We start from the raw sequence: 17696 nt of genomic DNA, 5'->3' as shown, positions 1-17696 counted from the left end.
AGTCCCCTAAATGTAAAGCTTTCCCCCCAATATTTTATTTCCTGGCGATTTCTCCTGACCGGCTTTCTGTGATCTGTGAATAAACTTTAATTGGTTCAGGTAGGAATAATGTACCCCCTACTGTAAATGATAAGGATATTAGCAGTCACTGAGGGGTTCTGTGCCCCCCATATAAAGGCACAAGGCTGCAGGCTGAGTTATACAGGGAACTCTGAGTATCACTCATGTATTATAAGGGATAATGTACCCCCTACTGTAAATGATAAGGATATTAGCAGTCACTGAGGGGTTCTGTGCCCCCCATATAAAGGCACAAGGCTGCAGGCTGAGTTATACAGGGAACTCTGAGTATCACTCATGTATTATAAGGGATAATGTACCCCCTACTGTAAATGATAAGGATATTAGCAGTCACTGAGGGGTTCTGTGCCCCCCATATAAAGGCACAAGGCTGCAGGCTGAGTTATACAGGGAACTCTGAGTATCACTCATGTATTATAAGGGATAATGTACCCCCTACTGTAAATGATAAGGATATTAGCAGTCACTGAGGGGTTCTGTGCCCATATAAAGGCACAAGGCTGCAGGCTGAGTTATACAGGGAACTCTGAGTATCACTCATGTATTATAAGGGATAATGTACCCCCTACTGTAAATGATAAGGATATTAGCAGTCACTGAGGGGTTCTGTGCCCATATAAAGGCACAAGGCTACAGGCTGAGTTATACAGGGAACTCTGAGTATCACTCATGTATTATAGGGGATAATGTACCCCCTACTGTAAATGATAAGGATATTAGCAGTCACTGAGGGGTTCTGTGCCCATATAAAGGCACAAGGCTGCAGGCTGAGTTATACAGGGAACTCTGAGTATCACTCATGTATTATAGGGATAATGTACCCCCTACTGTAAATGATAAGGATATTAGCAGTCACTGAGGGGTTCTGTGCCCCCCATATAAAGGCACAAGGCTGCAGGCTGAGTTATACAGGGAACTCTGAGTATCACTCATGTATTATAAGGGATAATGTACCCCCTACTGTAAATGATAAGGATATTAGCAGTCACTGAGGGGTTCTGTGCCCATATAAAGGCACAAGGCTGCAGGCTGAGTTATACAGGGAACTCTGAGTATCACTCATGTATTATAAGGGATAATGTACCCCCTACTGTAAATGATAAGGATATTAGCAGTCACTGAGGGGTTCTGTGCCCATATAAAGGCACAAGGCTGCAGGCTGAGTTATACAGGGAACTCTGAGTATCACTCATGTATTATAGGGATAATGTACCCCCTACTGTAAATGATAAGGATATTAGCAGTCACTGAGGGGTTCTGTGCCCCCCATATAAAGGCACAAGGCTGCAGGCTGAGTTATACAGGGAACTCTGAGTATCACTCATGTATTATAAGGGATAATGTACCCCCTACTGTAAATGATAAGGATATTAGCAGTCACAGAGCACCCCTGGGTGCTACAGAACAGAAGGAACAGACAAACAGAATATCAAGGTTAGACACGCCATCAGCAAAAATAAAAGGCAGAATATGCCCCAAGCAGATAAGGGTCCACAGGACAGAGACCTTTAATCCCAGCCAGGTGATCAGCGCCTTGTCAGCAGAGAGGGAACCAATAGGAGAGCAGAGGAGGCGGGAGTTACCAGTTCCTTGCCAGTATATAGGTTGGGCGCCCCAGGAATCCCCATCCCACAGTTCCTGGCTGAACCCTCACAGGTAGGAGCATTGCAGGGCCGTGCTGCCATACTGCTTGCTTATAGGGGGCGGGTAATTATTGTATGTGTCATTTCCTACTGTGCCTTATACATAGGAACATAGGGGCTGGGTAACAAACAGAGGGGAGTATGGGAAAATGCCCCCACCCCCTAGTTTATCCCCCTAAGCTGTCAGCTCCAGGGAACAGTATTGGGCGCTGCTCCCATAGGCCATTGCACTCATTATGTCCCCTCTGGGCAGCAGTGCTGCAAATGTTCATGCACTTTTCAGACTGACCCTGTCGCCCTGACTCTCTGGATTAGATGGGGATCCCCCCCCGACCCCCCAACTCACTGACCCCCCAACTCACTGACCCCTTTCCTGCATTTGCTTTCAGGTCCCTGAGCTCCACCTATTACTGCAGACATGAAAGTCCTGGCTCTGGTAGTTCTGGTCATTGCCATCAGCGGCATGGAAGGTAGGGTCATATCCTGTGGGGGTGCAGCTGGGGGTGTATAGTAAGGCAAGATAGTGTGATGGGAAGGGGCTACGGGTATGGGATAGTGTGTGTATAGTAAGGCAAGATAGTGTGATGGGAAGGGGCTACGGGTATGGGATAGTGTGTGTGTATAGTAAGGCAAGATAGTGTGATGGGAAGGGGCTACGGGTATGGGATAGTGTGTGTATAGTAAGGCAAGATAGTGTGATGGGAAGGGGCTACGGGTATGGGATGTGTGTGTATAGTAAGGCAAGATAGTGTGATGGGAAGGGGCTATGGGTATGGGATAGTGTGTGTGTATAGTAAGGCAAGATAGTGTGATGGGAAGGGGCTATGGGTATGGGATAGTGTGTGTGTATAGTAAGGCAAGATAGTGTGATGGGAAGTGGGCTATGGGTATGGGATAGTGTGTGTGTGGTAATAAGTAAGGCAAGATAGTGTGATGGGAAGGGGCTATGGGTATGGGATAGTGTGTGTGTATAGTAAGGCAAGAACAGTGTGATGGAAGGGGCTCATCGGGTATGGGATAGTGTGGCTGTATAGTAAGGCAAGATAGTGTGATGGGAGGGGCTATGGGTATGGGAATATGTGTGTGTATAGTAAGGCAAGATAGTGTGATGGGAAGGGGCTATGGGTATGGGATAGTGTTGTGTATAGTAAGGCAAGGTAGTGTGATGGGAAGGGGCTACTGGGTATGGAATAGTGTTGTTTGTGTGTATAGTAAGGCAAGATAGTGTGATGGGAAGGGGCTATGGGTATGGGATAGTGTGTGTGTGGGTATAGTAAGGCAAGATAGTGTGATGGGAAGGGGATATGGGTATGGGAATAGTAGTGTGTTGTATAGTAAGGCAAGACAGTGTGATGGGAGGGGCTATCGGGTATGGGAATAGTGTGTGGTATAGTAAGGCAAGATAGTGTGATGGGAAGGGCTATGGGTATGGGATAGTGTGGTGTTATAGTAAGGCAAGATAGTGTGATGGGAAGGGGCTACGGGTATGGAGATTGTGTTGTGCGTGTATAGTAAGGCAAGATAGTGTGATGGGAAGGGGCTATGGGTATGGGATAGTGTGTGTATAGTAAAGGCAAGATAGTCTGTGATGGAAGGGGCTATGGGTATGGGATAGTGTGTGTATAGTAAGGCAAGATAGTGTGATGGGAAGGGGCTATGGGTATGGGATAGTGTGTGTATAGTAAGGCAAGGTAGTGTGATGGGAAGGGGCTATGGGTATGGGATAGTGTTGTATAGTAAGGCAAGATAGTGTGATGGGAAGGGGCTATGGGTATGGGATAGTGTGTGTGTATAGTAAGGCAAGACAGTGTGATGGGAAGGGGCTAATCGGGTATGGGATAGTGTGTGTATAGTAAGGCAAGATAGTCGTGATGGGAAGGGGCTACGGTATGGGATAGTGTGTGTATAGAGAGCAAGATAGTGTGATGGGAAGGGGCTATGGGTATGGGATAGTGTGTGTGTATAGTAAGGCAAGATAGTGTGATGGGAAAGGGGCTACGGGTATGGGATAGTGTGTGTATAGTAAGGCAAGACAGTGTGATGGGAAGGGGCTACGGGTATGGGATAGTGTGTGTATAGTAAGGCAAGAGTGTGATGGGAAGGGGCCCTACGGGTATGGGATAGTGTGTGTATAGTAAGGCAAGATAGTGTGATGGGAAGGGGCTACGGTAATGGGATAGTGTGTGTATAGTAAGGCAAGATAGTGTGATGGGAAGGTGGCTACGGGTATGGGATAGTGTGTGTATAGTAAGGCAGACAGTGTGATGGGAAGTGGGCTATGGGTATGGGATAATGTGTGTGTATAGTAAGGCAAGATAGTGTGATGGAAGGGGGTATGGGATAGTGTGTGTATAGGGTAATGGGATAGATAGTAAGCAAGACAGTGTGATGGGAAGGGGCTACGGGTATGGGATAGTGTGTGTATAGTAAGGCAAGATAGTGTGATGGGAAGGGGCTATGGGTATGGGATAGTGTGTGTATAGTAAGGCAAGATAGTGTGATGGAAGGGGGCTACGGGTATGGGATAGTGTGTGTATAGTAAGCAAGAATAGTGTGATGGGAAAGGGGCTATGGGTATGGGATAGGTGTGTGTATAGTAAGCAAGATAGTGTGATGGGAAGGGGCTATGGGTATGGGATAGTGTGTGTATAGTAGGCAAGGATAGTGTGATGGGAAGGGGCTAGGGTATGGATAGTGTTGTGTATAGTAAGGCAAGATAGTGGATGGAAGGGGCTAGTGGGTATGGGATAGTGTGTGTATAGTAAGGCAAGATAGTGTGATGGGAAGGGGCTATGGGTATGGGATAGTGTGTGTATGTAAGTGCAACAGTGTGATGGGAAGGTGTGTTGCTATGGGTATGGGATAGTGTGTGTATAGTAAGAGAGCAGAGTAGTGTGATGGGAAGGGGCTACGGGTAATGGGATAGTGTTGTGTATAGTAAGGCAAGATAGTGTGATGGTGAAAGGGACGGGCTACGGGTATGGGAATTAGTGGTTGTATAGTAAGGCAAGATAGTGTGTGGAAGGGGCTACGGGTATGGGAATAGTGTGTGTATAGGTAAGGCAAAGAAATAGTGTGATGGGAAGGGGGTATGGGATAGTGTGGTGTATAGTAAGGCAAGATAGTGTGATGGGAAGGGGCTATGGTATGGGATAGTGTGTGTATAGTAAGGCAAGATAGTGTGATGGGAAGGGGCTACGGGTATGGGATAGTGTGTGTATAGTAAGGCAAGATAGTGTGATGGGAGGGGCCTATGGAGAGTATCGGGATAGTGTGTGTATAGCTAAGCAAGATAGTGTGATGGGAAGGGGGTATGGGATAGTGGTGTGTATAGTAAGGCAAGATAGTGTGATGGGAGGGCTACGGGTATGGGATAGTGTGTGTATAGTAAAGGCAAGATAGTGTGATGGGAAGGGCGCTACGGGTATGGGATAGTGGTGTGTATAGTAAGGCAAGATAGTGTGATGGGAAAGGGGGTATGGGATAGTGTGTGTATAGTAAGGCAAGATAGTGTGATGGGAAGGGGCTTACGGGTATGGGATAGTGAGTGTGTATAGTAAGGCAAGATAGTGTGATGGGAAGGGGCTACGGGTATGGGATAGTGTGTGTATAGTAAGGCAAGACAGTGTGATGGAAGGGGCTATGGGTATGGGATACGTGGTGTGTATAGTAAGAGCAAGATAGTGGTGATGGAAGGGGTAATGGGATAGTGTGTGTACAATAGTAAGGCAAGAATAGTGTGATGGGAAGGGGCTACGGGTATGGGGATAGTTGTGTGTAATAGTAAGGCAAAGATAGTGTGATGGGAAGGGGCTCGGGTATGGGATAGTGTTGTGTATAGTAAGGGGCAAAGATAGTGTGATGGAAGGGGCTAAATGGGTATGGGATAGTGTGTGTATAGTAAGGCAAGATAGTGGTGAATGGGAAGGGGGTTAATGTGGATAAGTGGTGTGTATAGTAGGCAAGATAGTGTGTGGGAAGAAAGGGGCTATGGTATGGGATAGTGTGTGTATAGTAAGGCAAGATAGTGTGTGGGAAGGGGCTACGGGTATGGGATAGTCGTGTGTATAGTAGGCAAGATAGTGTGATGGGAAGGGGCTTATGGGTAGTGGGATAGTGTGTGTATAGTAAGGCAAGGTAGTGTGATGGAAGGGGCATATAAGGGTATGGGATAGTGTGTGTTATAGTAAAAAAGGCAAGATAGTGTGATGGAGGGGCTATGGGAATGGGTAGTGTGTGTATAAGTAAGGCAAGGTAGTGTGATGGAAGGGGGCTACGGGGTAAATGGGAGTAGTGTGTGTGTTAATAGTAAGGCAAAGAATAGTGTGATGGGAAGGGCTACCGGGTATGGGAATAGGTGTTGTGTGTATAGTAAGGGCAAGATAGTGTGATGGGAAGGGGCTACGGTAATGGGATAGTGTGTTGTGTAATAGTACGGAAGATAGTGGTGATGGAGAAGGGGCTACGGGTAATGGATAGTGGTGTGTATAGTAAGGCCAAGATAGTGTGATGGGAAAGGGGCTACGGGTATGGGATAGTGCGTGTGTGGTATAGTAAGGCAAGATAGTGTGGTTGGGAAGGGTGCTACGGGTATGGGATAGTGTGTGTATAGTAAAGGCAAGAATAGTGGTGATGGAAGGGGCTGACGGGTATGGATAGTGTGTGTGTATAGTAAGGCAAGATATTATGTGGATGGGGAAGTGGGCCTAGCGGGTATGGGATACGGTGTGTGTATAGTAAGGAAGATAGTGTGATGGGAAGGGGCTACGGGTATGGGATAGGTGTGTGGTAATAGTAAGGCAAGATAGTGTGATGGGAAGGGGCTATGGGTATGGGATAGTGTGTGTGTATAGTAAGGCAAGATAGTGTGATGGGAAGGGGCTACGGGTATGGGATAGTGTGTGTATAGTAAGGCAAGATAGTGTGATGGGAAGGGGCTACGGGTATGGGATAGTGTGTGTATAGTAAGGCAAGATAGTGTGATGGGAAGGGGCTACGGGTATGGGATAGTGTGTGTATAGTAAGGCAAGATAGTGTGATGGGAAGGGGCTACGGGTATGGGATAGTGTGTGTGTATAGTAAGGCAAGATAGTGTGATGGGAAGGGGCTACGGGTATGGGATAGTGTGTGTATAGTAAGGCAAGATAGTGTGATGGGAAGGGGCTACGGGTATGGGATAGTGTGTGTATAGTAAGGCAAGATAGTGTGATGGGAAGGGGCTACGGGTATGGGATAGTGTGTGTATAGTAAGGCAAGATAGTTGAAGGGGCTACGGGTATGGGATAGTGTGTGTATGTAAGGCAAGATAGTGTGATGGGAAGGGGCTACGGGTATGGGATAGGTGTGTATATAAGCAAGACGTGTGATGGGAAGGGCTACGGGTATGGAAGGTGTGTATAGTAAGGCAAGATAGTGTGATGGGAAGGGGCTACGGGTATGGGATAGTGTGTGTATAGTAAGGCAAGATAGTGTGATGGGAAGGGGCTATGGGTATGGGATAGTGTGTGTATAGTAAGGCAAGATAGTGTGATGGGAAGGGGCTATGGGTATGGGATAGCGGGAGACCTGGGAAAGCTAATTATTATGTCTGTGCCTTTAATTGGGCAGCCGGAGTCGTCAGGAGAGAAGTCCCCAGTGTGGAGGAACTGACCAAATTGATTCAAACCTGGGCTGAATATGCACAGACACAGGCACAGGAATGGGTGGCCAAGATCCAAAATGCCGATATCAATGGCCAGGCAGGGTAAGTGTATTATTGTGTGCCCAGAGCATTCCTTCTCTGTATATTTGTATTTATACATATGGGTAGGGGGTGCCATAGTGTTTCCCTTAGACAGTACAGTATGGGGGTACAGCTTATTGTGTGCCCAGAACATTCCTTCCCTGTATATTTGTATTTATACATATGGGTAGGGGTGCCATAGTGTTTCCCTTAGACAGTACAGTATGGGGGTACAGCTTATTGTGTGCCCAGAACATTCCTTCTCTGTATATTTGTATTTATACATATGGGTAGGGGGTGCCATAGTGTTTCCCTTAGACAGTACAGTATGGGGGGTACAGCTTATTGTGTGCCCAGAGCATTCCCTCTCTGTATATTTGTATTTATACATATGGGTAGGGGGGGCCATAGTGTTTCCCTTAGAACAGTACAGTATGGGGGTACAGCTTATTGTGTGCCCCAGAACATTCCTTCTCTGTATATTTGTATTTATTACATATGGTAGGGGTGCCATAGTGTTTCCCTTAGACAGTAACAGTATAGGGGGTACAGCTTATTGTGTGCCCAGAACATTCCCTCTCTGTATATTTGTATTTATACATATGGGTAGGGGGTGCCATAGTGTTTCCCTTAGACAGTACAGTATGGGGGTACAGCTTATTGTGTGCCCAGAACATTCCCTCTCTGTATATTTGTATTTATACATGTGGGTGGGAGGAGCCATAGCGCCAGTAGAATATGTGGGTGGAGCTTACCATGTCAGTTCCTTATACTCTCTCTCTCCATACAGGCAAATCATGGAAGAAGCCAAAGCTAAACTGGAACCATTTCAGACCCAAATGCTAGAACTCTACACCCAGTTCACTGACAAGAAGGCATAAATGAATCGTTCCTGGAAGCCCCTCCCCAAATCCTACAGACCCCACCCCCACCCTGATTTTATTTGGTTACGGTCCATTCAACTGTTTGTGGTGCAATAAAAACTCTGTTTCCCATCACTATGTCTGGTTCTGGTCCATGAATGAGGGGGGGTTGGTTACCATAGAAACTCTGTATTAGCAACAGGGAACAGATGTTTATTCTCCTACAGCGCCCTAGCAACCAGAGAGCTGCTGAAGGTCCAAACTGGAGAGCTGCTAAACAAAAATCTCAAACCGCAAATAATAACAAATATTAAAATGAATAGGAAATGCACACACTATATCACATACCCCCCAACTGTCCCGCTCTCTATAGCGCCTCCCGCTGTCCCGGAAAGCTCCATGAATGTCCCGCATTTCCGTAATAGATTACAGAAATGCGGGACTTTCATGAAACGATCCGCGATAGCGAAATCCGCCGGCTGAATGTGAGCGCTCCAGCTCCTCGCGCGGCTCCTCTCCTTATTTGGCTCCTTCGCCGGCGGTGCCAGGCACTTTTAAAAGGTTGCGTAGGAAGGAGTGTATTGGGGGGCTCTGTGTATGAGGGGCACTGTGTATAGGGGGCACTGTGTATGGGGGGCACTGTGTATAGGGGGCACTGTGTATAGGGGGCACTGTGTATGGGGGAACTGTGTATGAGGGCATGTGTATAACGGGGGCACTGTGTATTAGGGGGCACTGTTGTATAGGGGGCAACTGTGTATGGGGGAACTGTGTATGAGGGCACTGTGTATAGGGGGCACTGTGTATAGGGGGCACTGTGTATGGGGAACTGTGTATGTAGGGGTCTCTGTGTATGAGGGGCACTGTGTATGGAGGGGTCTCTGTGTATGAGGGGCACTGTGTATGGAGGGGTCTCTGTGTATGAGGGGCACTGTGTATAGGGGCACTGTGTATGGGGGAACTGTGTATGGGGGGGGCTCTGTGTATGGGGGGGCTCTGTTGTATGGGGGCATTGTGTATGCGGGGCTCTGTGTATGGGGGGCACTGTGTATGCGGGCACTGTGTATGGGGGAACTGTGTATGGAGGGTCTCTGTGTATGAGGGGCACTGTGTATGGGGGCACTGTGTATGGGGGGCACTGTGTATGCGGGGCTCTGTGTATGGGGGCACTGTGTATGGGGGGCTCTGTGTATGGGGGGGCTCTGTGTATGGGGGGGCTATGTGTATGGGGGGCACTTGGTATGGGGGTACTGTGTTTATGGGGGGCACTGTGTAATGGGGTCACTGAGTATGGGGGTACTGTGTATGGGGTACTGTGTATGGGGGGCAATCGTGTATGGGGTCTCTGTGTATGGGGGCACTGTGATGGAGGGGGTCTCTGTGTATGAGGGGCACTGTGTATAGGGGGCACTGTGTATGGGGGAACTGTGTATGGGGGGGCTCTGTGTATGGGGGGGCTCCTGTGCATGGGGGCATTGTGTATGCGGGGCTCTTGTGTATGGGGGGGCACTGTGTATGCGGGCACTGTGTATGGGGGAACTGTGTAATGAGGGGTGCTCTGTGTATGAGGGGCACTGTGTATAGGGGGCAACTGTGTATGGGGGAACTGTGTATGGGGGGGCTCTGTGTATGGGGGGGACTGGTGTATGGGGGCATTGTGTTGGGGCACTGTGTATTGGGGCACTGTGGGTAATGCGGGCTCTGTGTATGGGGGCACTGTGTATGGGGGGCCTCTGTGTATGGGGGGGCTCTGTGTAATGGGCTCTGTGTATGGGGGGCCAACGTGTAATGGGGCCATGTGTATGGGGGCACTGTTGTATGGGGGCACTGTGTATGGGGGTACTGTGTATTGGGTGGTATTAATAGGAGGGGGTAACTGTGTTGGGGGGCACTGTGTATGGGGTCTCTGTGTATGGGGGCACTGTTGTATGGAGGGGTCTCTGTGTAATGAGGGGCACTGTGTATAGGGTGCACTGTGTATGGGGGAACTGTGTATGGGGGGGCTCTGTGGTATGGGGGGGCTCTGTATGGGGGCATATGGATAGTATGCGGGGCTCTGTGTATGGGGGCCTGTGTATGGGGGCCTGTGTATGGGGCACTGTGTATGGGGTGGGCTCTGTGTATGAGGGGCCACTGTGTATGGGGGGCTCTGTGTATGAGGGGGCTCTGTGTATGGGGGGCAATGTGTATGGGGGGCACTGTAATGGGGGCAACTGTGGTAATGGGGGGGTCTCTGTGTATGGGGGGTCCATTGATGTATGAGGATAGATAGTATGGGGGGTCTCTGTGTAATGGGGGGCCACTGTGTATTGAGGGGGCACTGTGTATGGGGGTTACTGATAGTATGAGGGGGCCTGTGTATGGAGGCCACTTGTGTAATGGGGGGGCTTCTGTGTATGAGGGGGCTCTGTGTATGGAGGGGCACTGTGTATGGGGGACACTGTGGTATGGGGGCACTGTGTATGGGGGCACTGTGTATAGGGGGCTCTGTCTATTGAGGGGGCCTCTTGTATGAGGGGCACTGTGTATGGGGGGCACTGTGTATGGGGGGCACGTGTATGGGGGGGTCTCTGTGTATGAGGGGCATGTGTATGGGGGGTCTCTGTGTTGGGGGGCCACTGTTTATTGGGGGCAACTGTGTATGGGGGGGGCACTGTGTATCGCGGGGCTTCTGTGTATGGGGGCACTGAGTGTATGGGGGCTCTGTAGATATGGGAGCATCTGTGGTATGGGGCACTGTGTATGGGGGCACTGTGTATGGGGGGTCTCTGTGTAATGAGGGGGCACTGTGTATGGGGGATATATAGTTGTATGGGGGGCACTGTGTAATGGGGGGGGCCACTGTGTATAAAGGGGTGGGTCTACTGTGTATGCGGGGCTCTGTGTATGGGGCACTGTGTAATGCGGGGCTCTGTGAGATGGGGGGCACTGTGTAATGGGGCACTTGTGTGTATAAGGGGCCTGTGTAATGGGGGATCTGTGTTGAGGGGCTCTGTGTATGGGGGCTCTGTGAATGGGGGACACTGTGTATGGGATTGACTGTGTATGAGGGGCTCTGTGTATAAGAGGGGACACCTGGGGTGTATGGGGGGCTCTGTGTATGACAGGCTCTGTGTAATCGGGGGGGCTCTGTGTATGGGGGACTCTGTGTATGAGGGGGCATGTAGTATGGGGGAGCACTGTGTATGAGGAGGGCACTGTGGTATGGGTGGCAACTGTGTAATGACGGGGCTCTGGTGTATAGGGGGCACTGTGTATGGGGGGCTCTGGTATGACAGGCTCTGTTGTATGGGGGGGCTCTGTGGTATGGGGGGGCTCTGTGTATGAGGGGCACTGTATATGGGGGGTGCACTGTGTATGGGGGGGCACTGTGTATGGGCACTGTGTATAGGGGGGGCACTGTGGTATGGGGGGTCTGAGATGATAGGGGGCATGTGTAATGGGAGGTTGTGTTGGGGGGTGTGTTATGGGGGTTTAGTGTATAGGGGGCTCTGTGTATGGGGGGCACTGGTGTATGGGGGGGCTCTGTGTATGAGGGGCACTGTGTTAATGGGGGGCACTGTGTTAATGGGGGGCTCTGTGTATGGGGGGGCACTGTTGTATGGGGGCTCTGTGGTATGAGGGGGCTCTGTGTATTGGGGGGCAGCTGTGTAATTGGGGGCACTGTGTATGGGGGACACTGTGTATGGGGGGCACTGTGTATGAGGGGCACTGTGTATGGGGGACTCTGTCTATGAGGGGGCTCTGTGTATGAGGGGCACTGTGTATGGGGGGCACTGTGTATGGGGGCACTGTGTATGGGGGGTCTCTGTGTATGAGGGGGCACTGTGTATGGGGGGTCTCTGTGTATGGGGGGCACTGTGTATGGGGGCACTGTGTATGGGGGGGCACTGTGTATGCGGGGCTCTGTGTATGGGGGCACTGTGTATGCGGGGCTCTGGTATGGGGGGCACTGTGTATGGGGGCACTGTGTATGGGGGGTCTCTTGGTATGAGGGGCACTGTGTATGGGGGGTCTCTGTGTATGGGGGGCACTGGTGTATGGGGGGGGGCACTGTGTATGGGGGGCACTGTGTATGCGGGGGCTCTGTGTATGGGGGGCACTGTGTATGCGGGGCTCTGTGTATGGGGGCACTGTGTATAGGGGGCACTGTGTATGAGGGGCTCTGTGTATGGGGGCTCTGTGAATGGGGGGCCCTCTGTGTATGGGGGACTGTGGTATGCGGGGGCCTCTGTGTTAGGGGGCACTGGTGTATGGGGGGCTCTGTGAATGGGGGCTCTGTGTATGGGGCTCTGTGAATGGGGGATCTGTGTATGGGAGGGGCACTGTGTATGGGGGAGCACTGTGTATGGGGGGCACTGTGTATGGGTGCACTGTGTATGAGGGGCTCTGTGTATAAGGGCGCACTGTGTATGGGGGGCCTGTGTATGACAGGCTCTGTGTATGGGGGGCTCTGTGTATGGGGGACTCTGTGTATGAGGGGCACTGTATATGGGGGGTGCACTGTGTATGGGGGGGGGCACTGTGTATGGGGGCACTGTGTTGGGGGGCACTGTGTATGGGGGGCTCTGTGTATAGGGGGCACTGTGTATGGGGGGCTCTGTGTATGGGGGGGCACTGTGTAATGGGGGTTACTGTGTATGAGGGGGCCTGTGTATGGGGGGCACTGTGTATGGGGGGCTCTGTGTATGAGGGGCACTGTGTATGGGGGGCACTGTGTATGGGGGGGCTCTGTGTATGAGGGGCACTGTGTATAGGGGCACTGTGTATGGGGGGCTCTGTGTATGGGGGGCACTGTGTATGAGGGGGCCCACTGTGTATGGGGGGCTCTGTGTATGAGGGGGCACTGTGTATGAGGGGGCACTGTGTATGGGGGGCTCTGTGTATGGGGGGCACTGTGTATGAGGGGGCTCTGTGTATGAGGGGGCTCTGTGTATGAGGGGCACTGTGTGTGGGGGGCACTGTGTATGGGGGGAACTGTGTATGGGGGCACTGTGTAATGGGGGGGTCTCTGTGTATGAGGGGCACTGTGTATGGGGGGGTCTCTGTGTATGAGGGGCACTGTGTATGGGGGGTCCTCTGTGTATGGGGGGCACTGTGTATGGGGGCACTGTGTATGGGGGGCTCTGTGTATGGGGGGGCTCTGTGTATGGGGGGCTCTGTGTATGGGGGGCTCTGTGTATGGGGGGCTCTGTGTATGGGGGGGCACTTGTGTATGGGGGGGGGCACTGTGTATGGGAGGTACTGTCTATTGGGCCATTGTGGGGCACTGTGTATGGGGGAAAAAACTGGTAAATCGTTATAACTCACTTAACTTACTTATAACTTACTCCTTAGGTAGTACAGTATGAGGGAATAGCACATTTGCGTCTGATCCCGCCATTTCATCTATATAAAGGGAGTATTTTTAGAAAAAAAAATGGGGTGTGTTAATTGGGGGCGTGGCCACAAAAGTGGGCGTGGCAAAAATTGCCGCGCTGGGCATGCCAAATCTTTTCGCCCCTCTTTTCATTTTTCAAATGTTGGGAGGTATGCAATCAGTAACACCTGGTGCATTTTTGCAACAATGCCATTGCGCAAGGACGTATTGCAAACTGTATTTCTACTGCTGCACCGCATTGCCACCTAGCGGCAGAACATGGAATTGCCAGCGTTGACTATAGGGGCTGAGCAGAACAAATAGGAATGAATATCAGTACAAAGCGGCCGGAGTGTGTGGGGTTTGTTTTTAGACACAGTTCTCCAACTCCCATGGGGCTAGTTGCCCAGACTATGGCCCATTGGCCAATCAGATTATCATTAGAAGTAAACGCACACAATCGGGCAGCTCGGTTCACTCGCTTATTGGGATGAGGCCGCTTTGCCCACACTCAATATGGCGGCCGGAGCCTGACAGGCGAATCATACGCGCTACCGCTTCCGGGGTCTCCTTCTACTCCTTCAATATGGTGGATGAGGCGACTCGCCGGGTGGTGTCGGAGATTCCGCTGCTGAAGACCTTGGCGAGCCCCCGGGACAAGGAAGTGTGGGTGCAGCGGCTGAAGGAGGAATATCAGGCCCTTATAAAGGTACTGGGTGCGCGGCTTTATTCCTCCCCCCGGGGACTGACAAGCGGTTACTCGGGTTCCGTTTCAGGATCCGCTCCGTGGGGCACAAATACTGACCCTGTCACCTGCATAGGGATTCACAGCGGGTGTAACACGGAATTGTGTCCCCCTGAAACCCGTCTGCTGCTGACGTGTTACTGTCCGTGTAAATACTGGGATTCATACCGACTCCCAGGCCCCAGTGTATAGCCCCATCAGTGGCCCATTCTCCGTTACCCTTAATAACCAGTTTCTCTCTCCTCCCAGTACGTTGAAAACAACAAAAATGCCGATAACGACTGGTTCAGACTGGAGTCCAATAAAGAAGGAACCAGGTTGGTAAATGACATGCATTTCCATCGCCAACCACTAGGTGTCACCGTAAGACTGGATTATTACTGCTGTATTATCAATAGGGAGGGTGCATGGCTGATATGTTGGTTCCATGTGCGCAGGTGGTTCGGGAAGTGCTGGTACATCCATGATCTGCTGAGATATGAGTTCGATGTGGAATTTGATGTAAGTCGTTGGGTCAGTGTATGGGATCTGTAATCATATCCTCTTATATGGGCAGCACTTACCCAGGTACAGAGCTCTGATTCTCTGTACTTCCTGCTCCTGGGCTGCTCTCTTTCCCATGGTCAGGCAGGAACCTCCCCCTGGGTAAGTGAATCCAATCTCCCCCCAGTACTTACCCAGGTACAGAGCTCTGATTCTCTGTACTTCCTGCTCCTGGGCTGCTCTCTTTCCCATGGTCAGGCAGGAACCTCCCCCTGGGTAAGTGAATCCAATCTCCCCCCAGTACTTACCCAGGTACAGAGCTCTGATTCTCTGTACTTCCTGCTCCTGGGCTGCTCTCTTTCCCATGGTCAGACAGGAACCTCCCCCTGGGTAAGTGAATCCAATCTCCCCCCAGTACTTACCCAGATACAGAGCTCTGATTCTCTGTACTTGAGATTGGATTCACTTACCTGGGGGGAGGGGGGGTTCCTGCCTGACCATGGGAAAGAGAGCAGCCCAGGAGCAGGAAGTACAGAGATCTCTATATATGGGTTATTGCTGTGATGCCCAAGAGTACTTGCCCTTTTTTCTTATTATTAATTTGCTTTAGGCAGAACATAAATAACTGGATCCCTGTGGGTCAGTAACTGCTTCACCTATTGATCTCATGTTCCTCCTACAGATCCCAGTTACCTACCCCTCAACTGCGCCTGAAATTGCCATTCCGGAACTGGATGGGAAAACAGCCAAGATGTACAGGTAACTGGAAGTGGGCAAACACAGGGGGCTGTTCCTGCTGAATAGTGCTTAGTACAGGGGAATCCCTATGTGCCATAGTTTTATGGTATCTCTCTGTACAGGCTATGGGCAAACTTAGGGGGCTGTTCCTGCTGAATTGTGCTTAGTACAGGGGAATCCCTATGTGCCATAGTTTTATGGTATCTCTCTGTACAGGCTATGAGCAAACTTAGGGGGCTGTTCCTGCTGAATTGTGCTTAGTACAGGGGAATCCCTATGTGCCATAGTTTTATGGTATCTCTCTGTACAGGCTATGGGCAAACTTAGGGGGCTGTTCCTGCTGAATTGTGCTTAGTACAGGGGAATCCCTATGCTGCCATAGTTTTATGGTATCTCTCTGTACAGGCTATGGGCAAACTCAGGGGGCTGTTCCTGCTGAATTGTGCTTAGTACAGGGGAATCCCTATGTGCCATAGTTTTATGGTATCTCTCTGTACAGGCTATGGGCAAACTCAGGGGGCTGTTCCTGCTGAATTGTGCTTAGTACAGGGGAATCCCTATGTGCCATAGTGTTATGGTATCTCTCTGTACAGGCTATGGGCAAACTCAGGGGGCTGTTCCTGCTGAATTGTGCTTAGTACAGGGGAATCCCTATGTGCCATAGTTTTATGGTATCTCTCTGTACAGGCTATGGGCAAACTTAGGGGCTGTTCCTGCTGAATTGTGCTTAGTACAGGGGAATCCCTATGTGCCATAGTTTTATGGTATCTCTCTGTACAGGCTATGGGCAAACTTAGGGGGCTGTTCCTGCTGAATTGTGCTTAGTACAGGGGAATCCCTATGTGCCATAGTTTTATGGTATCTCTCTGTACAGGCTATGAGCAAACTTAGGGGGCTGTTCCTGCTGAATTGGGCTTAGTACAGGGGAATCCCTATGTGCCATAGTGTTATGGTATCTCTCGGTACAGGCTATGGGCAAACTTAGGGGGCTGTTCCTGCTGAATTGGGCTTAGTACAGGGGAATCCCTATGTGCCATAGTGTTATGGTATCTCTCGGTACAGGCTATGGGCAAACTCAGGGGGCAGTTCCTGGCGCGGGCAGTTGAATTGCCCCTGTAGGTTGCTATGTTCGGTCCGGTTGCTGCTGATTCTGACTTCTGCACGTTTGTAGGGGAGGGAAGATCTGCCTGACTGAGCACTTCAAGCCGTTATGGGCAAGAAACGTTCCGAAGTTTGGGCTGGCGCATCTCATGGCTTTGGGGGTAAGTATTTCAGTGTCGCTTTACGGCAGGGGTTCTACACGTACTGTCGGGTCAGAGCCAGGGTACCAGCTGTTCCTATGGGGGTACAGCACAGTATATAGTGTTCTGGCTGTGCCCCCCTTGCCCATGCATGGAACGTGGGTACAGAAGGGAATGGGGGGCGCTGTACCCCCCAATATCGCTTGCCACTCACTGCTGTATTTTCTCTCCCGTTTGTCCCAGTTGGGCCCGTGGCTGGCCGTGGAGATTCCGGATCTGATCAGCAAGGGACTGGTGGAACATAAATCCAAGTGAACCTAGAACCCCCCCAATGAACATGGACTGATCCAGAGGGTTCCCCAGCCGCTGCCGGATCCTGCGCCCCATCCATTCCTTGTTTATTGATCAGGATCCCGTAATGGGGCTCATCATCATATTCTGGGGGCGCCCCCCCCCCCCATAAACCCGCCACATAATAAACAGCCTCTCAATGCCGACCCGTTATGGTTCTTTCCCTGCGTTTGACCAATCAGCAGCGGCCGGCAGCAGCAGCTCTTAAAGGGGAACTTAACCCAAATATTGCTCTTGCCTAATATAAGGATTTAGGGGACGTTCCCATGTAACATCTCTCGCTGTTATATAAAGTTATTAACCCTTTGTGCCCTGTGTGTGTATTACGTGGGATCAATATGAACGCTGGGATTGGATTGGGCTTTATTGGCATTGCATTCTGGGTATTTAAAGGGCCGGCGGCTCCAAATAAAATGAAATATAGAGGTATGGTTTCCCATAGGAGAAGCCCCACAAACCACTGGCAGTCA

At 50.6% G+C, this 17696-nt stretch overlaps 1 protein-coding gene and 1 long non-coding RNA gene across 3 annotated transcripts; both read left to right on the top strand.

Annotated features, from left to right (window-relative positions):
- The first annotated feature begins 1628 nt into the window (after nucleotides 1-1628).
- Nucleotides 1629-8444, top strand: LOC100487175. Its single transcript, XR_001169363.3, has 4 exons — nucleotides 1629-1737; nucleotides 2114-2194; nucleotides 7332-7467; nucleotides 8237-8444. It is a non-coding gene; the product is annotated as an uncharacterized LOC100487175 (long non-coding RNA).
- A 5761-nt stretch (nucleotides 8445-14205) lies between these two features.
- On the top strand, nucleotides 14206-17532 carry ufc1 (ubiquitin-fold modifier conjugating enzyme 1). 2 transcript variants are annotated; one of them, XR_004219710.1, is made up of 7 exons: nucleotides 14206-14377; nucleotides 14663-14730; nucleotides 14851-14914; nucleotides 15579-15655; nucleotides 16806-16896; nucleotides 17119-17304; nucleotides 17342-17532. XR_004219710.1 is itself a non-coding variant. In XM_031890997.1 (6 exons), the coding sequence occupies exons 1-6, from the start codon at nucleotides 14255-14257 to the stop codon at nucleotides 17188-17190; spliced, it is 495 nt and encodes a 164-aa protein (XP_031746857.1). In that variant the 5' UTR covers nucleotides 14206-14254; the 3' UTR covers nucleotides 17191-17532. The 2 variants fall into 2 exon arrangements, 1 of the variants encoding a protein (XP_031746857.1); XM_031890997.1 differs by having other exon boundaries at nucleotides 17119-17532.
- The last annotated feature ends 164 nt before the right edge of the window (nucleotides 17533-17696 follow it).

This window comes from Xenopus tropicalis, chromosome 8 (assembly GCF_000004195.4).
Source record: "Xenopus tropicalis strain Nigerian chromosome 8, UCB_Xtro_10.0, whole genome shotgun sequence".
Taxonomy (NCBI): domain Eukaryota; kingdom Metazoa; phylum Chordata; class Amphibia; order Anura; family Pipidae; genus Xenopus; species Xenopus tropicalis.
The sequence above is the reverse complement of the archived record's forward strand: the minus strand, read 5'-3'. Positions and strand labels throughout refer to the sequence as shown.

What these genes read in the sequence shown, in the direction of transcription:
- ufc1 (XM_031890997.1), top strand. Translation starts at nt 14,255, where the DNA reads ATGGTGGATGAGGCGACTCGCCGGGTGGTGTCGGAGATTCCGCTGCTG. An exon ending in TCCAATAAAGAAGGAACCAG is followed by an intron (nt 14,731 to 14,850) that starts GTTGGTAAATGA and finishes CCATGTGCGCAG; the next exon opens with GTGGTTCGGGAAGTGCTGGT. An exon ending in AGTTCGATGTGGAATTTGAT is followed by an intron (nt 14,915 to 15,578) that starts GTAAGTCGTTGG and finishes TTCCTCCTACAG; the next exon opens with ATCCCAGTTACCTACCCCTC.